General features: G+C 45.7%; 1 protein-coding gene across 4 annotated transcripts in view; it reads right to left on the bottom strand.

Annotated features, from left to right (window-relative positions):
• TTBK1 (tau tubulin kinase 1) overlaps nt 1-19,696 on the bottom strand; it is a 122,961-nt gene extending 103,265 nt beyond the window's left edge. Inside the window, exons 1-4 of one of the 4 annotated variants that reach the window (XM_056356924.1) lie at nt 19,333-19,696; nt 6,888-7,156; nt 6,061-6,162; nt 1,262-1,420 (exon numbers count right to left, since the gene is read on the bottom strand). In XM_056356924.1, the coding sequence (XP_056212899.1) occupies nt 1,262-1,420; nt 6,061-6,063 (162 nt within the window). In that variant the 5' untranslated portion in view covers nt 6,064-6,162; nt 6,888-7,156; nt 19,333-19,696. Of the gene's footprint in view, nt 1-1,261; nt 1,421-1,553; nt 3,263-6,060; nt 6,163-6,887; nt 7,157-18,932; nt 18,994-19,332 lie in introns of those variants that run through there. The other 3 variants (XM_056356925.1, XM_056356926.1, XM_056356923.1) reach the window with 3 other exon arrangements.
• Between the last annotated feature and the right edge of the window lie 4,483 nt (nt 19,697-24,179).

Below are 24,179 nucleotides of genomic sequence, written 5' to 3' on the forward strand. Positions count from 1 at the left end.
TTTTAAAAGTTCTGCTTTAAAGCAAAGCTTTAAAAGCCAGAAAACAAAAATTCGCAGAAAATACAGAATTTCAGGAAGTATGAATGGTACACGATCCTTTCACATGTTATATTCTAGTTTATTTAACTGAGGTGGTAACATAATGCTACTTCCCCCACCATCCCAGAGACCTCACTTTATGACTAAAGAGAAAGCCTTATATGTAAGAGGAACTGCATCCGCTGAACAAATCTGGTGGCAATGAAACACATGTCTAAGAGAATGAGATTCTCCCCATGTCTGTAACACAGCATTCTTGCAAGATTCTGGTCAAGCTACTGAAGTCTCAGCACACAAACTACCATTAATCACATGCTCATCTGCTGAGTGTCTAAGGCAGGACAGCCAGGTCCAATCTATAAAAGTGAGGAGCGTACCTAGATACCCATAGTGTCTAGCAGAGTTGTGCTTTTGTCATTAGTATTAAGTAGTCTGTAAGAAATAATAAAAATCAAGATGTAACTAAATTTGAAACCCAATCTGTAAAAGCAAGCTAATAGTTCTCTCTTGTATCACCTGGTAAAAGCATGATTAAAATACATCTATCTATCTGTATATCTGGCAGAGACACTACAGCAATAAGAAACATGAAGAACTGAATTTAAATGGCAAACTCATGCCGTTAATGTAAATGGATAGTGAGATATGCAGCCATGCAATGAATACACAAAAGATGAAATGGCTGCTAATTCAGTGTACCCCATCCAGCTTGCACAACAGATGAGACAGTTGTCCCATGAAGAACTCAAACTCTTAATAGGATGATATCATTTTAAGAACTATCCTAATAAATTTATACAGAAGTTGTACCAACAAGCTAATTACAGAATTTCTGACTTTTGAGGTAGCTGACATTCCAGTCTTAAACATTTGCTTTTAAATTATTTTATTGTAATGCAATGTATTTATATGCATGTCTGTAGTATTCTTGTGCTACAGTAATTTGAAATCTAAGTTTCTTACTAGAAGATGACTCAGCCTGCTGCAACAGTTCAATCCTACCTAAAAATCCTTGGCAGGTTTAGTCTTCTAAAAATACCAGACAGTCAAACACTAGAGCAGTATTAACCATCTTCTTGCAGTATCTTACTAACATGTGAAACTACAGCACTCCACGGCTCCTTGCTGGAGTCCAGGATTAACTGGGCAAGTTTCTACACTACTACAGGAGGAGGAGATCTGTTTGGGCCACCAAAGGAAGCACAAAGCAGGAACTACTCACCACTTTCCAGCGATCTTTGACCACATAATTGGCCGGAAGAATGTCGACCTGTTCCCCTCCTCCACTCATGTTTGGTTCGTCCTTGATGACTGCTGCTAGGCACTGCATTTGCCAGCCAGAGAGTATTTTAGTAGCTCCCAATTTAAATGAGCCATTTATCTGGGGAAAAAAGGGGTGGGGGGAAGGAATGACAAAATTAGTACAGGTCACAGCAGAAGTACATGCTACATTTCCACAGGTTTTGCTTATGACTAAATCAGAACTGGTCTCTTAGGAAAGAAGGCAAACTCACCTTGCAAACACCTGAGCTCACTCCATGCATAAACTTGGCAGACGCAACCATGCTTCAAGTCAGCAGCACAAATTAAAAGGGTGACAATTACCGGCTATATCATGCAGGAGTCCAGTGCTCTTGGGCCTGACAGCCAACAAGTTAACGAGAATCCAATGCCAAATGCTGCAAGAGCTGTTATTGTTACCAGGCAAAAAGGTCTTGCTTTAACAGAGCAGCTGCTACATAGGCAGTTTTTATGGCTTTCACTGCACAACATCCAACACAAATCAGAAAGGTTTGCCAGGTATTGCATTCAATGAGCCTAAAAGCATCTGAATAGGGTAGAAGGGCCTTTACAGAGCCAGGATTACAGACACTATCACCATGATGAACAGCCAAGCAAAGAAGATGGGGATGGTTAGAAAGGGCTTCAGCCATGTATAAATTAGTCCTCCTCATAGCATACATACAGTGCTAAAAATGATCCAATTAAAATACAGAGAGATATCTTGCTCCTATGATGTTTGCATTCTACCTCATGCCCCTTTTTCCTGCTTTTATAGGGAGCTCCAGATAGCCTGTGCTGAAATTAATTTTGTTTTGAAGTTTCTTTGCTATAATTCTTTTATAAAAATGACTTTCAGATACACATTAACTCCACTTTCCTGGAAGAAAATTAATTGAAACAGGACTAATAGAAGATTTTCCTAATGCATTTAATCTCTTCCTGTAGGATATTTTTCTGGCTTTAGAAGTAGGCTGGATCTCTTATTACCCATGGATCTTTTACCATGCTTCCTTTGCAGTTTTATAGTCCTTCCCCCAAAATATGAAATATTTTTCTTCCTAAAAATGAGTGTTACTATAGCACTCTGACTGCAGACTTAATACAATTAACAATATAAATACAGAATTAGAAAGAAAGACTAGAGCTGGTCATTCAACCATCACACTTCTTCAGGCCCAAAACAAGGGAAAAGTTACCAATGAATTATGAGCTGAAGCAGAGAAAAGAGCTCATTCCCTAGCAATAAAAGGACTGAGAAGGAAGGATAGGAAGTGATCAGTGTGTAGTGTGCACAAGGAAGCAGCAGACAGAAGTATGTCAAAAGTGCAAGACATAGAGGATGATCAAACAAAACATGAACAAAAGATCTCAAAGAGATCTTCTCAAAAGATCTTCACAAAAGAAGACTTCATTCTAGATACAGACGATAACTACATGGAAAAAAGGAGCAGCAGACTAATGCAGTAAGAGAACTGCTGAGAAATGTTCATACAATCTGACATCTGCTAAAGGACAATCAAAATGATAGAAGAGAAATAAGAAACTGAATATTAAAGAAATTCAGAAGAAACGTGTTTCAAAATGCTCCAAATTCTCATAGAAAGAGTCTTGCATCTGTATGGGGTAGCAGCTTTTTCAGTCACCAGGTACTGAAGCAACAAACTGCAAAGCTCTCCAAGGAGAAAGTACATGCTGTGTTTGGCTGCATGTTTGTGCTCCTTCTTAACTAATGAGCAAGTCTAATGCCATTCCCAGGCTCCTTCATGCTCACCAGAACATCTGAACTGACCATCCAACCCTACCAGTGAGCTCTGCATATGCTGTGCACCCAGCCTTCCTGCACATCACTACAGACTGCATGGGAAAGAGCATCCCCACAAAAATATCTTTATGGGCTAGCTTTTCTTCTGTTATTTAAAGAAAAGTTGTATTTAAGAAAAAGAAAAATTATAGACTGTCCCAAACCCCCAGTATTACAAAAACATAAACGCCTCAACATTAACACACAAGTATAGAGGCAGGTATCTCCCCCCTACTCTTGAAGGTCTTTGGCATCACTTCACAAAGACAAGTGCAGCTCAGTGCAGGCTCTGGACTGCAGGGGATGCAAAGGCAACTAAAGATCCAGGACATAGGGGGGTGGTGGCAGCAACGAAGACAGGTAGAAAGAAGTTTAGGTGTTTTCCAGAGAAGTCAGCCATGCACTATTTTGCGCTTTGAAGCAAAATACCTAAAAAGTACGGTACATGATGTTTGCATTAGCATAATATAAGATTTTGGTCTAGTGACGAGTGGTGGAAAGTATTCTCAAGGAATAATTTTACAAGAGAGACAGAACATGAGGGTCTGTGAGCACACAAAGGTAGGCAAGGTAGAACTGCTTTCCCTAGTGCCCTATTCCACTTTCCTTTATCAATGTTATAATACATGCGTACAGAGATAACATGTTTGCTATTTAAAGGAGTCACATAAATCTTCACTGGCTTTGAAACACAACAAAATCCTCCTGGGCACCACCATGAATAGCAGCCATTTGGCAACACAGAATTACAGAACTAAGTTTACTCTGGTATAGCCAGAGTGATGCAGCCAAACCAAAAGGCAATTTAATTACAGCCTGAGACAAATTTCAAACTGTTTTAGAATACAGCAGCAGCACAATGCAGTGTTAACATATCAAATTTTTTTCCTGAGGTAGTACCAATACTGCAGAAACATGCTCAGGCCTATGAACCAAGGGTTTACCAGAGTAATGCTGAAGTGCTGCCTACACCCATGGCAAGACATAACGCATGTTAACTTAGTCCTCTAGAAATGTCACAAAGAAAGGGCAAAAAAAGGGATGAAGCTACCTTTGGGCAGAAAACAAGCACATTTAAATTACACTTTTAACTCATGCATTATTTTAATTCCTTCTAAATCAATAAAATATAGTAAAAATATTGTTTGACTAGCATCAAAGCCTGCAGCTGAATCAAAGCCCTGCTGGAGCTGAATTTGCTAATATAGCTACAGAAGACAGGTGGCAAAGGATGGTCAGTGGGGTAGAAGTAAGGCTCTACCATCTCTTCCCCAACACACAGCAAAGAGCATCATTTCTGCATGTTAAACATTAAGTGGAGTTAAGGGCAACTGGAGGAGAGATGGGAGGATTATGTATCTCTTGAACTCTGGTAAAGCTGTTCCTGATTCAAAGGGTGACAAAGCAGATGAACTTTGACATATCTGCATGACTTTTCGCTTTAAAATCTACAGACCACAGAATGTAAAGATACGTGATTTTGAAGATAGTCACTTCACTAGAGAAGACAAGAACTTTTAGACTGTCTTTTCCCATAGGAAATGTACAGGATGTCAAGAAATTATTGTACCCCTTTCCCATGAAGACAGACAGGCAAAAGAGCACAGCAAACCTGGATACTGTAAAACTGGCTTCCTAGAAATAGCAAGTGAAGCAGAAATGAAAGCAGCTGTGAGAAAGAAACAGTGACAACAAAAGGACCAAATCCCATCTCTTGGCCAACCTCAGCATGAAGAAGTGTGAAATCAGCTCTTGCATATTGCTGTCTCTTCCAGCCTACACCAGAGAATCTTTATAGTTTTATAAATTTAGTCTTGGCCTTTAAAAAAGGAAAACACATGCTTAAACAGGCTAATAAGCCTAACAATATATTCTGACACGCTGCTCTGCTAGCTATTCCTTCTATTTGGCATTGAGGCAGTTCGTGTCAATAGCACTTGCAGGTAAATGGTCTTATTTTTAAGGCAGCTTACAAAAATCTGATGCACTATAGCAGCAATTACTTAGCTGACATGAAAATCAAGACCCGGCAGGGAAGCATGACTGGGATAGGCAACAGGAACAAACTTAGGAGGAAAAGTCTGCAAGAATTTCAGTGCAAGGCCTGATGTTGCAATTAGTGTGGCAGAGTCTTACATCAAACGCATCTGCCTTGTTCACACGTGTGTTCATCAGGAGACAAACTAGACCAAGCAAAAGTAACTTCATACAAGTTGTTAAGCTGAAGAACTCTTCGCTGCAGATGCTAAAAGCTTACATAGATTCAAAAAGCGACTTGACAAATTCACTAAAAATAATAATAAAAAAATCAATTAAACAGTTACATACAAATATTCCATCTATACCTTAGGAAGCCTTCAATGCACAAATCACTGAAGGTGACAAGAGCATTCTGTGGAGTTATTTTATATGCTTTCCCTGTTCTTATTCTCTACCCTAGATATCCACTCTTGGCAAACTTAGGACAGGATACTGGCCTAGGTGGACCTGTAATATGACTCAGTATGGCCAGACCTGTGGTTTTGTTGTTTACGTTCAGAGGAAGTATTGTATATATGTCTCCTTAATTCCTTTAAGGAGGTCAGAGACCAAAAAATAAAGAATAAATCAGCAAGTCTCATATACACAACTCAATTACCTATCTTACAGCATTCTCTTTCATGCAAGCAACATTTTAAACATCTTTACTGGAAAAATTATTTCCTAATTTTAGAGGATCATAGCATTCTTAAACTTATAAATATGGAGCATTCCCTGTCGAAATTCCTGACATATATACGAGATCTTTCCTAAGTGTTATCTTACTTCAGTTTTAATACACTGTGGTAGCAATGCTCAAAATACAGCCAAACTCAAACAAACATCAAATTGAAAACTCATCAGACGCAAGGTGGTTATTATACAGCAGAACAGAGCTATGGAGGTCTGTCTCTCACCATCTTACTAAAGGTCCTGGATAATCTTAAGTGGCTTAATCTCACTGTGGAGAAACTGCAATATCCCACTTTATTTCAGGACACATCCTCAACTCCGGAAGCCTACAAATTAGAACAATTAGAACAAGTAAAGTTTATTTAGACTGCTGTAAGCCCATGACCCTCTTGATCAAATTCTCCACCATGAACATGGGATCCACCTTAAGAGCAGATTCCAATGGTGTTTTAAAAAGCTGATGCAAACTACAGATTTTTAGGTGAGACAAGGCTGGACAACTGCAAAAGCAAAAGAAGTAAGGCCAGTAAAATGCAGTCTAGAAATCAGATCAATCTCCCTGTCCAGTACTTGCAAGGGAGGAAGAAACAAACAAACAAAAAAATAGAATTTAAACATAATTTTGCTGTTCCCAACATGAACTTTACTGGCATTAAGCCAAAATGAAACAGATCGGGTGGGGAATGAGAAGAGAATATAACAAATGGGATTGAGAGTGCTTAGAAGCAAGAAAGAAAAACAGCAGAGTTTCCAAGTGCAACTGAGCAGCAGAACTGGGGCTCAGTTAATGGCAGCATTAACTGCACACACTCAGGATCCCTCACTGTTTTACATGTCACCTGCTTCCAACACGATACCAATTATAAAAATGAAATCCCTCACATTAAAACAAACAAAAAACCACCTTCAATCTTTGTATAAGTAAGTTATACCATGCACTAGCATTCTGTTATTAGGGTAGAAATGCATATGACAGTACAGGAAACAAATTGATAAAAAAAAAATACAACACACTGGACTAACAGCCCCTCAGCCCTGGAATACATCATACCTCCTGCTGAACTTGAAACAGCAACTAAAAACAAGTCATACGCTGTTAGGGTAGGTCTGACAGCAGGAGCTTGCAAGGTTCTGAATTGTTCCTTGAAGACACATATCTTCCTTCATTGCCTGCCTCTGCTGTAGCAAACCCTGCTTAGAGAGCAGGCTCAACTCCTAGCAGCTGCGGCTTAAAGTCTCCTCTGTGACATATTCTTCTCATAGGCATGCAAGGGCATCAGCCTTAGAAATTCTGGATTTGCTATTCACAGCATTTCATTTCTGTAAAAAACAAAACATCTAAAGGTGAGGTTGCAAGATACTGAGACTGTTTTTCACCTTTGAAAGGTTTATGACCATTAAGCTGTGACTGGGAAAATAAAAAAAAAAAAACAAGAAACCACCCCTCAAAAAAACTGCAATCAAGACAGACAGGTCCAGATTCTCTGCTAACACAAGGCTGCGCTGAACAGAACATACATAAAATATATTTAGTATAACAGATGGACGTTGACAGCATTATTATGGCTACCTGGTTGCGCAGCCAACTGCACGTATTATTGCCTGCACAGTGACTTACATGTAACAGCATAGGACCTAAGCAAAACAAACAAAACCCCCAAAGCACATAATTTCATACTGCCAGAGACTGTATTCACATACATTACAGAACGGTCAGACACACCAGTGATTCCTGTGCCAAAACCACCTATCTACAGGGAGAATCAGCACAGTTAATTATGACAACAAATCATTAGGAATGCACCCCCCGATAAGCATGCCTGCACTGCTGGCAGTTTACGTGATCCTAACCCTCTCCAACTACATCCCAGCAGCAAAGCTAAAAAACTGGGGAGCAGGAGGTTTGAGAGAAAAGTCTTACTGCCTTCCACCTATCTCCCTGACAGAGTTGCTCCAGCTTCTGATACAAGCAGAAAATTAATTCCAACAACAGGAAATCCCTCTAATATCATAACCAGCTTAATCTCTACTAATTTATCAGACAAACATTATGGTCTGCTTACAATAAACATTTAACTGCAGCTTAAGCATATCTACCTGCAAAGTCAATACAGATCACAACCTGCAAAACTTGAGTGGTCTGCTGGTAGTCAAAGCAAATACATCTGAATAAAAAAAGCAAGAACTATGCAGAGGTTATACTTAATGGTATCAGACTCAATCCACACCTGACACCACCAGAAACACTACACAGAGGGATGTTTTCATCACCTGAACCTGAGCCAGTTTGTTTAATTGTTCCTCAGGTAATGTGTCCCTCTCTGAAAAGTCCTGTCCCGTCTCCCTGCAGAGTGCTTTTGTGGGGCACCTGGTATTTATCTTCCTTCAAATGTGGCCACTCCCAACTCGCTTTTCGGAGCTGTGGTCCTTTCTTGTGTACCTTCCTTGAGTCCTTACTCTTGGAGAACAGTATTTTACCTTGAATAACCAACTCAGCCATACAGCAAACATAACATCTGTTGCTCAATGGTCTTGTACACAGCCTATTATATTGTTATCAAAAGGCCCGCAGCCTGAGAGCAAACATTTTGAACCTCCATTCCAACGAAAATGGTGCTCATCTTACCCATTCAAAACATTTTATGGTTTGATAGACGCAGTCACCATAATTATCAGGGATTAAATAAACTTTTCAAAAAAAGTATTTTGAGGTTAGGAACGTAACAGTAAGTTCCTGATCAGAGATTTGGTATTTTGATACAAATTCTGGAAGACAGGGTCTTTTGCAGGGAAAATTAATGTATTTATACATTTGCCACATAGACTTCACACTGCCAAGCACTTTCTAAAATTTAATAAAAATTAGTGTAAGTGAAGCAACTGCCTCTTGCTGCACTGATACATCATATCAGAATAAATAAGACTAAGTGGGACAAAATTTTTGTGGTTTTCAAGCCCATTGCTGATCACAATAGAGATTCTGTTTGTAATTACACAGAAGAGATTTCCTGGGACTGACAGAAATGTTTTATCATGCGAACTTAAATTCTCTCTCTACAGCCCTTCTGTAAACATTTTCCACTTTTTTTTAGGGAACTCTCCCCCCTGTTAGGAGGATGCTCAGGAAAGCATGTTCAACCTTCCTCTGCCCCTTGCAAATCTACCATTTCATTCTCTGATCTGCAGCCTCACCATTTTTTAGTTTGCAGACAGCTGGTGACTTGCCCGAAGGTGATGTCCTCATGGCTGACCCACTTTTTCTTCTACCCTTGGGAAATCCCAGTGCATTCTCAACCATATTCAATGGTTCCTTGCGCTTTTTTTCTCAAAGACAAAAGTCCCCAGAGGTGTAAACCCTGGTTTTAGATTGGAAGCTGAAATTTCATTGTTATTTGAAAGATCTACAGTTCTAGAGAATTTGTTTCCTTTGAAGTTATTATCTAAAGACAATATTAACAAAGAAAACAATAACACCAAGGCAGATACTAGCTGTGGCCTGCACCTATTTCTCTCTATGCCTGAACATCCTAGAAAGACATACGAACACTCTTGTATGTGCAAGCACAGTCTGTTTAATTTATTCCTGCACTGCTGTGAGTCAGTTTCCAAGGAGAAATTCTATTACTAAGATTATGGAAGAGTTTTACAAGCTGGTCTGGACTGCCTCTGCATAAGCCGTTTCCACATATGATGCCATCTAGTCCACAACTGTTAGTACCCGCTTGCATTCTCCCAGCCCGTGCAAATAATGATTTCCCATCCATAAGTTTTCCTACCTGTTGAGTTAAGCAGTTCTATGACTTAGGCATGTGTCTTCTCATTCTGCTATCAGATCTTACACCAGCTTGTTGTGCTCAACAGAAAAATCCCTTGAATATTATTCTCAGAGGGAAAAAAAAAAAAAAAAGAAAACCAAAACCCAACCAAAACTTCAAAATGTGTTCTTTAGGGCAGATTCTGTAATAAAACCATATTTGTACTTTGCTCCTTAAATTGCCAGTGCTATGCCAGGTAACTGGATCCTGACAAATTGCTTTTACACAATACAGATGGTCACAATTTGTTTCTATAAAAAAGCATCATAAACCTTATGTCATACCTGAATGTAAAAATCATTTTATTTCTATTCATAGCTGTAAGGAAGTAATGGAAAACTAGATTTTGTACGTGAGCTGGCCAAAGCTCATAACAATTTTTCAAACTGATCTCGACCTGAAATGGGTAATTGTGCATTCTGTGCTCAGCTTGCCAGAGTAAGCTGGCTGCTGGTGAATGCTTGTAATAATACTCCACAGGCAGAACAATTACTGGTTCAAGCCCAGCCCAGGCTTTTTGGAGGGTGGGGGGTATGCGTGTGTGTGTATAATTTCACAACAATCAGAAACACAGGTAGCAAGGTTAAAGAAAATGTTTTGCAAAAGAAGCAACAACCACACTAAAAATACAAGCTTCTAATTTGCCATCCAACCTCAAAATTGGCTGCAGACACCTACATGACCAGATACCCTGAGCCCTAGAACCCAAGTGTCTCCTGCCAATTCCCCCACATCAGCTGTCACAAGTGAGAAAATACTTGACCACCTGCCCTTTGCATCTGCACCTTTTACATTTTGTTTTCTTTCCTGTTAGCTCAATGCCTAAAGCCTCATCTCTGCTTGACAAGCAACCGCTCCTCATTTCTTTCCAGACATGGAGAACAGCAGAAAGAAAAAGTGTGCCTTCCACAAAATGCTTCTTAATACAACCAAACTCATGCTCAGACATCTATGAATAAGTCATACAGCTCATGCATACAGAGCACTGCACTGCTACAGACAGGAACAGAAAAAAAAGGGAGGCAATTCTGTTCTTGCCTACAACTGGGGAGAGACAGTGAAGTCCAATAAAAGGTCAGCATCCATGCCTCAGAGTCACTAAAAAAGCTGGAGCTGAAAAAAAGGCTGAAAGATGCCTTCCAGCCACCTGAAAACTAAACACTTTAAAATGCATGTATCCTATCCAAAAGGCACACTGGAAAGCAAATTAATATATTGCAGAAGTATCTCTTTATGATGAAAATTTAAGAAACTGAAGGGATCTCCCATTCCAGCTACCCTTCTGCTAGAAGCTAAAGCCTGACAATTGCAAATTAGTTTTTCATGGAAGTTTCTGTTACAGACTTAGTTTTTCATGGAAGTTTCTGTTACAGACAGGACCTAGAACAAGGGAGACAGTGGATTCTAGATCTCTTGCTCTTTTCAAACCAAGGCTAGGCACCTCTTGCTCTTCTGTGATCAAGGCCTGACACCTTTAAAAAAGGCATGCTATAGCTACTGCAAATTTTACTAAAAACAAGAACAACAAAAAAAACCAAAACCAAAATTCATGGTTTTGGGTGCTTAGACACTACCGAATGAAAGTTGAGAATCAATGGAAGCACTGTTACACCACATTACCTACATTCCCTCCTCCATAAAGCCTACAAACAGATGCTGATCCTGGATCCACAGCTTCAGGTTCCTGGTTAACCAATCTAAAACCCTACCTGCAATGAAGAGAAATAGTTGCCCTCTCTCCTGCCAGCTCTGAACTCCTGCACGCAGGATTCTACCATCGGCCAGTTCAGTGACTTGTACCAGCAGAATTCCTCTTCCTAATAATAACCTTACTTCCTTGGCTTAGAGCTCCTTGAACTGGTTCATTGTAGGGTCAGTCAAACGCAAGTGCCAGCACGATGGAGGAGTGGTACCTCAGATCCATTTCAGCCTCAGTCAAGTGCGCTCCATGTTCATGTCTGCAGTGGGAAGCCCTCAGCCTTCCATGGGATCACAAGATTCAGCCACTTCTGCTTAAAAGCAGTGGAGTAACTCTGCTTGATGCCAATTCCGCCCCCCCCAAGGAAAGCAAAATAAACCAGTTAGTTTTGATACCTTACTTGCATAACCCCTAAACTAGTAAATTCTAGAGTCTAATGCAGCTAGGTTATGTTAAAATAATTCAAGACATAATGAAATCACAAAGCTCTAAGTCTCCTAACACTGTATCACCACAAAGGTGACTTCTATTCTCTGACTGAGGTACTTCAGCAAGCAAGCAATAAGCACCTTTCTCTTCTTCATGAAATCTGGGAAACAACATGCAATTTAATGGAATGTCTAATCAAAAGCATCACACTGATGCCTATGTGAGGGTAAAAGTATAAAACAGCTACACTGTCCCCTTGTCTGAGTGAGCAGAATATGCATCAAGAATTTAAGCTGCATGTGAAGACCATGAAGTAACTGTAGAAGCAAAAAAAAAAAAAAAGGTTACGTTAAAAGAAGAGGGAAACAACAAAACTACCTACTGACTGCTCTCCACTACCTCTAAGAAGGCTGGAAGCTGGGACACAGGCAGCACTAAGGTGAGATTGCTAGAGTCTGCTTCAAGTGCCGCATGCACCTCTGAACAGAAGCGTGTGCGCCTTATGGTCCTCAGAATCTGCGTATTGCTTTTTGATGTCAGGGGTGGACGAAATGCACAAATCAGGGTTTGGCAAGGGGGAAGAACTTCAGATATGTTCCTACCTTCAGACTACAAGGAGGGGAAAACACCTTGTGGCAATAGACCTTAGGGTGACGAGCAATGATCCTGTTGGTGAGATCTCCTCACTCGATGGTGGTATCCTATCCTCTTGCACCACAAACACCCACCCACTGAGCAGAGGAAAAGGAAGGCTGCAGAGGCAGCTCAGATATCTGGCAGGCAGACAGCTGAATTTGTCAGGCAAAAGGACAGTACGGCAACCTGCCAGTCAGGTGCAAGAATGGCATATCAGGTGCTGGGAGGCAGATTCTTACAAAGAACAAGTTGAGGTATGGTATGATTGAGGTTTACACAATGTAGTTCTATGTGGAGAAGGTGAACAAGAAATGACTATGCACCACTTTTTTCAATGCATTAAGGAAGCAGCAGCAGGCAACTCTAGCAGGTGGCATGTTTGAAACAAATACAAAGCACAGAGGAGTTGTGCAACACCCTGCTGCAAGACACACTTGAGGTTAGCATTTCCATTGAGTCCAAAGAACTGGACATATTAATAGAAAAAACAACTAAGAAAAAACGAACCAACCAACCAACCAAAACCGGCCAGCCCAGAACAATTGAATACGATGATAAAAATCTCAGCCCAAAAAGATTTCTTAACTGATGGTGACTGAGCACTGAGAGAGCACTCCAGGAAAATGCAACTGCCCAGCAGCTCCAACCTCTGCCTCCCCCTGGGGCATTCAGCATCCGTCACAGTCACAGTTACCCACAGGTAATATGCTGGGTGGGCTAATCCAGAACAGTCACTTCTGTATCACGCCAGGGAGAAGCTGGCAAGCATGATCCATATGGCTTTCAATGGTATAAAGGCCAAGAGTGATAGCCTGGATGAAATCCCAAGTTCCATAACTTCTGATGCTGGGTAAGGAAAAAAATTGGCATAATTTTATAAGAAACAGCCCCCTCCCAAAGAGCAGTTTCAGGGGTATTGATATTTAAATGGTACCCAAAAAACCAAATAGATGAAATAAGTCTTAAAAGTAAGGTGGGGAACTAGGACATAAGGATTCAAGGGAGAACGTGGAGATAAGATGTACCCCAGGAAACTGTTAACAGGGTGTCATTCTCTAGTGCTCCAAGGAACAAGGTACACAGCAGAAGGTCAGGTCACACAAGGGGAGGAAGAGTACTACATACTGAACTAAAAAATAGACTTAAAGGAGATATATAAATGAATTGTATCAAATGTGAACGGAAAAGATGTAGAACTGCCCCATCGAACCAGAATAAACAGTATCGGTGATTTGCCATCGGTGAACAGACAGGCTGTGCCTTTAGGAAACAGGCAGCAATGGGGAACTTCCATTTCCTCATGGAGATCAGGCCATGTCACCAAGAGGAAATTTTAAATAGTAACTTTGTAACTCAACAGTAACTCAACTCTTTGTTGAGTGAGAATAAAAATACGTCACTTAAGAAAAAAAAAATTCTTTGTCCAGTGCAATTTCTGCTTGGTCCTTTAAATTGCTTGATTTCAATCCCAATTGACTTACCATACAAACAAAAAGTCTTTAAAAAACAGAAGATATGTACAAAGGAAGAAAACAGAACAAATTCTTCCAAGTTAAATATGACATTTTTTCTTGATGGTTTTAAAGAGATCATGCAAATTTCTACAAATAAAAACTATGTATTTTGCACCCATACCGACCAGAGGCCTGCCAGCCAGTCTGCTGGATCACAGACAGACAAGAAAGAAGGCTGAATAGAGAGACGATGAGAAAGAAGATGCCAAGTATTTTTGGTTGTTGTTTATTTCAAAGAACTCTGCAGCGGATCTGGAAAATCAGTCTTACTTCTGCACCAGACTTGTTCAGAAATTGAAAAATAAAACTAACTGGCAGGCAGTGGGGAGAAGTTATAATTTAGAGATTATTACTAAAGGCCAGGTGCTTTTAGTAAGACTCAACAAGCACACAGATCAGGCCATCTCAGTAACAATGCCTCTGGACAGCCAAAACCTTCTGGTATGGCATCAGACAAAACGCCTCAAAAATTAGAGATTTCCCAGGATAAAATTGAAGTTTCTCTAAAACTCATAACTGGCTAAGAGAGGAAAACACAGAGGAATGCATAGCTAGGTTTCCCAATGGAGTGCTGTTACCAGTGGAATGACACACCTTGCATACATACAAAATTATTCAGGCTAACAAATAAAGACTGAAAAACTGCAGACTGCAACCAATAAGAGTGTAACTAGGGCAAGCATGTTATATGTGTCCTCTTAGCTTTTCTTTAATCATCGTCTCTTGGTCATTGGTAGAAAAAGGACTGGAGCAATACGGGGTTTTGGCCTGAGCAGTTGGGTTTATAATCCTATAATCAAAACCTTTTCACTAGACATCAACTTCTCCGTATCCCTTTTGCAATCTTTTCATATCTGATTGGTAGGCCACTAAGGCTTTCTACACGTAGAGCCTCCGGGCTGACGGTAAGCCTCCTAACATTTACTGTCGCACGGACTGCAAAGAATCCATTTTCATCTGTCACGGCTGACACTAAATCTTCTTTCTTAAGGCTAGGTTGCCCCATTTCTCCAGAGAAGAGGAAATCTGCACCCACAGGCATTCTCTCTGTTCCCCATTGCACCTATACAGCTGGAGTCAGCCATGATCTGCAGTTTGTTCCTTTCATATTGTTCACCAAATTAAAGATGACACAGCTTGACACCAAAAGGAAAGGGTATCCAAGCACATCTTACTTGATTACAACTACAGTCCATCACGCTGCCAACATCTTCCTTCTCAACTACAACAAGACCCTTTCCCATATAAACAGCTCTTGAGTAGTGAAGATGACTTAATGAAAAATAGTGTGGAACTGGGCAAGACCAAAAGGGATTGTAAAACTGATGAAAAAAATGTAAGGTGGCAATTATCTTTTTCCCCCCCTATCAAGTCTAATATATTGAGGTATCTGCTGGTCTCTAAAAACCCAGAAAAGTTCATGTGAAAAAACACTTGATACACTGAGTTCTAAGATACATTGATATTGCTAGATTATTTCCCATAATTTCTGGTGTAACTGCTGTGGGTCTCAACAGTGGGATACACAGGATGTATGTGAGTACTGTTGTGGAGAAGACCAAGAGCTGGTCCTGTATGCCAGATAGGATCGCCATTTCCCAGCTTGTAGCTGGTGAGACTCCTGCAGGCAAGGGAGTCTCAGTTTGGTTTCAGATGCACAGTGTAAAAATCACATAATTTCCCTCACCTCCTACCTCCCCCTCCTAACGCTTCAATAAATGTCCAACAGATTCTCCTGTTCTTCCTCTGCCCTAGGTAGGGAGGCCTCATAGCTAGCTTTCCTTATTCCTCTTCCAAAGCAATCTTAATATTTACTCCAACTGAACGGTGCCCTAAAATGACATTTCAGGATGTTTCAGAGGAATACCCACTTTTTGGCTATTTTTGATGGAGGAAGGGGACAGAAGAACTAGTCATGCCTATCCTGTGTCTTATTCAGTAAACTAGCAGAGCTTAAAGATCCTTTTAGGAAATGACTCCACAATCACTTCAGCAAATACTGGGCTGTACCTTGCAATGTTCAAAGAAGGAGATATTAACAAAGCCAACAAGCCCTTAAAAATGAAGGACCAGTTTATGAAGCCCTTAAGGACTTTATAGAGACATATTCTTCTATAAGGCCCTGGTTTTTGTCCTCTGCTCTGTTTTCAAAGTGAACCAATGTTACTGGAAGGTCATTATGGAGCTCTGGCAAATGAATCTCATCTAGGACCTTCCCAGGATGGGAAGCCATTCCTGCAGAGTTTATCCAGACCCTGCACGTCAATACATACACAAATAAGACCAAAGCACAAGACTGACAGGACACAGCTGAAGAGGTGAGCCCACAGCAAGACCCACAAGAGTCTTAAGTGGGCTACTTAATAAGCTATTAAAGTCACGTGGCAATCTTTCTGTAAGAGAGGGGAAGAAACAGCATAAAGAGATCCCAGCACCAAAGATAAAGAGGGATGTGACTCTTCCTAGATCTGTCCGATCACTCCTGCTTCGGAAAACAATGAGTACCAACTGATTCCATCAGAGGAGAGCTCCATGCTGCCTACTGCAATGTAGAGATACACTTGCTTTTGCCACCAAACATTGGGGATGGAGAGGGAAGGGGGAGGAAATCCACACATGGGCCATGAGCGCCACTTTACTAGCATCAGCCCTGGGAGCTGGTGAAGTAGATTTCTTAACACCAGAGACGCTCCTTTCTGGAGGACCAAGAGCACTGATGGGGATTCAACTTTCCTCTTGCTAACTATTCCAAGAAAAAAAAGGTTAGGCAGGCATCCCCAAGACTGATCCTGACAAAACTGTCCTATGAGGGTGTGCTGGTTTTGGCTGGGGGGGGGGGCTGTGTTTTGTTTCTGTGCTGGAAACAGTGTTTGTAATACCGAGATGTTCTAGTTATTGCTGAGCAGGCTTACACAGCGCCAAGGGCCTTTCTGCTCCTCTGACTGCCCCACCAGCGAGCAGGTTGGGGGTGCACAAGAAGCTTGAGAGGAGACACAGCCAGGACAGCTGACACCCACTGATCAGGAGAATATTCCATACCATATGATGTCATGCTCAGCAGCCAAACTAGGGGAAGAAGAAGGAAGAGGGGGACATTCAAAGTGATGGTGCTTTGTCTACCCAAGTAACTGTTACACACAACAGAGCCCTGCTATCCTGGGGATGGTTGAACACCTGCCTGCGATGGGAAGTGGTGAATGAATTCCTTGTTTTGCTTTGCTTGTGTGTGTGGCTTTTGCTTTGCCTATTAAACTGTCTTTATCTCAACCCACGAGTTTTACCTTTTTTTCCAATTCTCCTCTCCATTCCACCAGGGTGGGGGGAGTGAGCAAGTGGCTGCATGGGGCTTATTTGCCAGCTGGGGTTAAACCATGACAGAGAGAATGATAATTCCAGTGGTTTTCTTTGCCTGTCAGAGAAGTGGAACTTTGCCCATTCCTGAAGGAAGGAGATTATCATAAAGCATGCAAAACCACACAGAACACAGAAGTAACAGGGTGGACACCACATATACCATTCATGAGCATCACATCTCGAAAGTTTCTGGTCCCACACACAGCAGCACGAGAATTCTTGCTATGAGTTGGATGATCACTGGCACACAAAGGAAAAAAACCCCAAAACATTAACACATCATTCCTAACCTGCCCCTCTTATACTGAGAGATAGTCACAAGAGAAGCTGATAGATTGAAATGTGATGAATATCCACTAGTGAGACAGTACTGATACACACTGCCCTGTAGTCATAGCATCTGTATAGGCACAGCATTAGCACACCTTAACTCATGCACAACATGAGGTAAATTTCACTTATACAAAGCAAAAGTTCTCAGGCTGTCTCAGGCTGAAAGTCTCTGTTGTGACTCACTGAGAAGTTTGTCGCTAAAAGGTGGCATTTTCAGTGACAGTGCAAGGAATACAAAGAAATTTATGTGCAATGGTAAAATTAGGAAACCTTTCCTTCTATCAATCAAATTGTCTATACTTCCTTCCTGCAAGCCTAAGGCAATTCAAAAACACAGAAGAAAAAATTTAATACGCAGCTGGTTTCGACTGCTCAGAAACATGATACCAACAGGTACTGAAATCCTCGCCCCTCAAAAACCACTGCGGGTCTTGAACTTGGCATGCAAGTAGTTCAGCAACACTGATGGAGTGGCAGTGTCATTCCAGTGCTTCATATAGCATACTGGTTCCTCATTAGATACACAATGCACTTCAAGGTCATGCTGTTCATCTTGAAAGTTCTCAGTGGGTCAGACCTAGGTTACCGGATACCTGCCCTCCTGGCACGCAGGGAGAGCACAATGACTACAGTCACATTCACCACGGCAAACTTGGGCACCATGAGCAATAAAGACACAACAGCAGGAAAACGTCAAGCTAAAAAGCTGCAGCAGACACGGCAACGCACACAGGAGTAAAACCTCCCACCCCGTGACAGCTAATGAGGAGAAACTCTCAGCCTCCTGCCTCAAACCCAAGCACCAAAGAGTTATCCCATAATAATGCAACGAGAAGGCTCCCTCCCCAGAGGCCCCTGCCAGATGGGCTGGTTTGCCACCATTCGGATGAACGGGCACCCATTGACACCTGGAAGCATGCTCGGCTCCTGGCGCCGGCCTGGCCTGGCTGAGGGAGCTCACCCCTGCCCGGCCCTCACCTGAGGTACCCCGCAGGCCCTGGCCCAGCACAAGGCCGCCCGCTTCGCACCTCAGCCCCCACCTTGCCACCGGGGGCCGGGCAGGCATTGGAACTGCCCGCGGAGCCTGTCAGGGCGCGGGGAGCCGGGGCACCCCGCCTGAGGCCGCCCCCCCGCCCCCCACGGCGCTGCTGCCGCCCGCGCCCCTGCCAAGACACCGCCCGCCCCCCCACCCCCGGGACGGGCATCCCCCGGGACCAGCCCCCAGCCCCGGCTCCCCCCGGCCCGCTGCCGACCCGGGCAGGAGGCGGCGGGCTACGGGCCAGGGGGAGCGCCCCCACCCCGGTCCTGCCCCTCACCTCAGGCCGCCCCGCCTCCCCCCGCCAAGGAGGTGGCCGCGTCCGCCCCTGCACTGCAGCTGCCGGCACGCCGCGGCCCCCCCACCCCTCTCGGCAGATGGTTCGCCCCACCCCGTCCCGTCTTCTCATTGGCCAAGGATCCCGTCACTCTGCTATGAGCCCGCCCAGACCCGCGGGCATGCTGGGAGACCGAGTCCTCAGAGCCCGGCCCTTCCACCGCTGCAGCCGGCACCGGGCGGAGCGGAGAACTACAGCCCCAACAGCGCCCCGCACAGCCCCGGCGCGGCCCGGCGCGGCCCGGCCCGACCCGGCAGCCCGCATCTCCCCAGCCGCCGGCAGGACGCCCCCTCCCCCGGCAACGACCGCAGCGGCCGCCGCGACCCAGCCCGGCCCGGCTCACCTGGCCCCGCCGCCGCCGGCGCCTCCCGCTGCGGCCGGCGCGGGCAGCGCATGCCCCGCGCCCCTCAATGCGGCCCGCCGGGCTCGGTGCCGCCGGCCCGGCTCGCTGCGGCTGTAGGGCGGGCCGGCCCCGGGTGCATCCTCCCCCTCGGAGCCGCGGCGGGCGGCGGGATTCGCCCACAATGCACCGCGCACCGCACCGACAGCATCAGCCTGACATCACCCGCGGGCCGCCCCCGCCCCGCCGGGCCCGCCCCGGGCCCGCCCCGCCGTCACCGGCACCCGGTCCCGGCGGGGGTCTGGGCGCCGCGCCGCCACCGGGCACCGCACTGCCGGCACAGCGGGGCTGGGCACTGCGGGGCGCCGGGACGCGAGGGGCTGGCACCGGGCCGGCGGGAGCTGGGCAGGGCAGGGTACCGCCCCGCCCTGCCACCGCGACCGGGACCGCCGGCAGCGGCACGGGCACTGTCGGGACGGGGACTGGGGCAAGGCTGGGCTCCGCGCTGCTGGCAGCTGCGCTGGCATCGGCGCCATGCGGCTGGGCACCGCACGGCCCGGCGACAGGCACCAGCGCTGCCCACACTGGGCCAGGTGCTGCTGTGCTTTGACTGGGACCAGCACTGGGCCTGGCACTGTGTCACCAGGGCTGCCCCACTGATCCTGGGACTGTGTCACCAGGGCTGCCTCACTGATCCTGGGACTGTCAGCAGGACTATCCCACTATGCCTGGAACCATCTCACCAGGACTGTCCCACTGTGCCTGGGACTGTCACCAGCACCTTCAGGGCAGAGCTGGGCACTGCGCTGTTGGGACCAAGGCCAGGGTCAGCGCGTTGCCTGGGGCTGGGTGCTGTGTTGCACTGGCAGCACCACCAACATGGGGCTGGTGCTGCCCTGGGCTGGCAGGGGGTCAGTCCCAGTGTGGGGCTGGTGCTGCTGGCCTGGGGGTTTTACTCCAGTGCTCTGGGACCAGGACTAGCTCTAACACCCCTGGCAAGGGACTGGTGCGCTGTGCTGTGCTGCTAGTGCCAGAGTCTGAGCTGGACACCACACTGGGACCAGGACCAGCACCACCAGCATTGGGCTGGACACTGCACTTCCAGAACCAGCACCGTCCCCAGCTTCACAGGGCCAGATCCTGCCCCCCTGCCCTGCCTGGGAACAGCAGCCTGCAGCTGGGCGCAGCACCAGTGCTACCAGCACTGCAGCACACACAGGAATGTCTCACGCAAGTGAGCTTCTCCCTGCAGGCAGCTGAGTGGGGCGCCTGTCCCTGGGCATTCCCCTGCTCCCCCACCCCGAGGTACACAACTGTGCCCCTGCTCCACATGCCATTCCACACACTCCAGCTCACCGCTACTCATGGTGTACTCAGAGTACAGGTAAGTGTGCAGCTCCTACAGATGTACAGTGTGGTACACATGGCTGGGCTTTCTTGTTCCCTTTCGCCCCAGATGTGTGCTGCAAATTGCCCACACCCCCAGTTGTACCTCATACCTGTGCTCCAGACTGTGGATGTGCACCCGTCCTGTGCCCTATAGATGCTCATGCAACACGTTGCAAGGGGTGCTGCGCCAGACCCTCCCCACAGACTTGCTACACGCCTGTGCCTTCTTCCTGCCCCCACCAGAGTGACCCAACCCGTTGTCCATCCCTTGTTGGAGGTTCTCATCTGATCTCATGTGTGGGATGTCACACCAGGTCCCATGGAGCTGTGGTGCTCCCCAGTCCCTTGTGGGTTGTATCTCACTCATATATATATATCTGCACTCATATACATATACCCAGGACTCCCAAAGCAGTCCCTTGGGGCCAGGGTGGTAACGAGGGGGATACGTTATGAAGATCCTTGCAGACATGCCCGTGCAAAGGTAGATCTACCACAGCTGTGGCCACCACCAGCCACTCAGACCAGGGAGTCCAGGGCTACCAGGCCAATTCCTCTCCTGGCTGGAGGTGGCCCTGGGTCCCCTGCACTGAGGACTTGCTCAGTGGAAGCATCCTGCAGAGACTCCAGGGAGTCTTCAGCCCTGCAGCAGCTCATCCCACAGGTCCCAGGGTGTGACACAACCCTTCAAAGGCAGTTACATACTTATGCCCAGGCCCCTGTCATTCTAGGTCGATGATTGACAGATGATTGGCAGTTGCGGCATGAGCTCTCTGTGCTGCAAGTCAAGTCCCCATCACTTGTATCCCCACTCACTGGCTCCTGGTGCTGGGTTTGAGAGGGCAAAACAAAAGGAGATGGTGAGGGAGCTATCTTCCTCTGCAAAGGTCCTCTCCGTGCCCTTCAGATCCCTTTCTCAGCAGGCTGGTGGAGCACCAAGCATAGACCCAGAAGCAGAGTTGAACTGGAAGAGGCTGTGGTGGTTCTGAGTGCACTGATGTCCTTAATGGCCCTCACTGGCCTCAGCGGGGGCTCTGCCCACACCTTGCCCACAGGACCGTGAGCTCCATTTCAGCTCAGCCTTCCATCCCTGCCTGAGCGATGCTGTGCTGATCTCCAGCTCAGCCACAGATGTACCTGTCCGTGGACCCTGACCTGTGGTGGGACTTCCTGGCTTGAGCTTGGGTCTGTCTTGTCAGTATGGGCAGGAGTCGCTGGACAGTGTCTGTGCCAGGCTGCCAGCATGGGACCTGATCCTGGTCTGTAGCTTGACTGCCTGGCTTGACCGCACACCTGCTTCAGCACCACAAACTTGCCTGATGACTTGAGCTCTTGGTTGAACCTGGCAACCACCACTGCATCCACCTTGCTTGGGTACTGCGGTGCTGGGTGCTGGCTAGGGAGAGAGCTTCAAGATTAGAGCAGGGACTTGTCCAGGACACTTTACAAGATTTCCAGGGATGGAAAGACCACAGCCTCTCTGGGTTCCTCCACCCCCCTCCTGGGAAAGAAGTTTTTCACGCAACTAGTTGCAACTTATGTCTCTTTAACATTGACAGGGGAAGGCCACACTACTTGATCAGCTGAAGTGGAAGTCAAGCGAGAGCTGGAGGCTTCCTAACTTCCTCAGTTGTTTCTACCAGGCAACTGTCTGCCCATCAGTGGGCCTCTGCCATATGTGGACACTGGGCCCAGAGCACCAGTACCAAGCTGGAGAGGATGGAAGAATTTGGTGCCGAAACCTTCGGTCCCTCCTCCGGGTGGGCAACCCCAAGCGCTGCCCAAGAGGAAGCCAGCAGGATGAAGAGGTTCATCAGCAATGATTTTCTGGAGCAAAGCACATAGCAAAACCAGTGCAGACTGTGCTGGTGCAGGAGAGGAGCCACATGGCAAGGACAGTTCAGTGTTGATCAGTATCAACAGCAGCACTGAATCCCTTTGGTCTGAAATCCATCCTTGAGCAGGAAGCTCTTGAGGGTAGGATAGCTGATGACCTGGTCGGGTTAAGGATGAGTGTGATGGAGGGTATGGGCACTAGCAGAGAAGGATACCCAGAAAAAGCAGGGATCTTTTTTGGTACTGACTGCTTCAGTGTATTACTGCACTGGCAGTGGCAAGGAGTCTCCAGTACTGACACTGTGCTAGGTACTGGGCTCTGAGCAGTGCCACTGGGGCATCGGTTCTCTGCTGCCAAACATGACATGCCCTCTATGGCCTCTGGACAGACAGCCTGGAGGAGCACCAGGTGCCCCTGTGCCCGCACCCTGGGGGTTGCTCCTGCACCACGCAGCACCACCATGCGTGTGGCAGCCATGCCCTGTGCCAGGCATTGCAGCCAGACCTCGCATGGCAGACACCTGCACTCACCTCTGTCATTTGCTGGGTTTGCACCTTGGTCCAGTGCTACACACTGCTCCCGGGCAGGCACAGTGTGCTGCAGCTGCCTCTGGGCTCAGCTGGGTGCTGGGTCTCCAGAAGCCTTATCACAGATTTAAATCGTGCATCTTGAAACATTCTTGGGGGAGAAATGCATTTATGTTCATGATTTTTTTAACACTTTTAAGTGGTTTTTGTACTGTGTACAGCAAATGCAAACCTTGCAGACAATTTAAGGGAAATATGTGCAATCTCATGAGTTAGATCTTTGGAAAAAGGTGCTATAATGTCAGAGATGGTTTTTTAGTCTCTTTACACCTGCCTAAAAGCATTTTAGTTATCTGGATTTTCCAAGTATTGTTTTTCTCCCTTGCCAGTTGCAGGGCATTTATTACACATTCATAAATGGGAGTGCAGCAAATGTTTTTTATGCTGTGTAGACCTTTATTTCAGGTGTGGCTGGGTGTGAGCTGACCTGGCAAAGATTCACATCCCCGATTAGCCGAGTACTCTGCTCCTTCAAATCCACTGTAGTTGCTATTGCTTTGGACCCAAGGTCCGTGCTGATCTGTGCTGCTGAGTTAAAGTGGTACGTGAGCAACTGCATTTTAGCTTCATTTCATCCCTGCTTTAAACCTCCCTCTGAGCCTTCTCCTCTGCAGATGGAGCTGAATGGGCCCACCAATCCACTGGCACAGCCACCTGGGAACCTGTCCAATTTCATCTGCAGGCCCAAATGTAGCTGAAAATGATCAAAAGATTTCATTAAAATCTGAGTTAATTGTGACTTGGGAAGATTTCTAACGCAGACCAGCATATACATGACTCTATGATGATGTTTTTCCTGGGCCCTGCCTTTCTTTGTGGGGCCAGATACCAGCTGTGTGCATACCATGAGGGAAGACCACTGGAAAATAGTTAGGAGCAGAATGGTGATGACCAAGTGGCAGTCATGGGTTTCACCATCATCTTACTCTCCTTTTTAGGCCATTAAGGGAAAAATAGAGGGACAAGCGATTGGGAAGCATAACTCATGTCAAAGAGCTGCTTTGATAGAACGGGTAGAAAGGCAGTCAGAGGGCATC

Source organism: Falco biarmicus, chromosome 12 (assembly GCF_023638135.1).
Source record: "Falco biarmicus isolate bFalBia1 chromosome 12, bFalBia1.pri, whole genome shotgun sequence".
Lineage (NCBI taxonomy): Eukaryota > Metazoa > Chordata > Aves > Falconiformes > Falconidae > Falco > Falco biarmicus.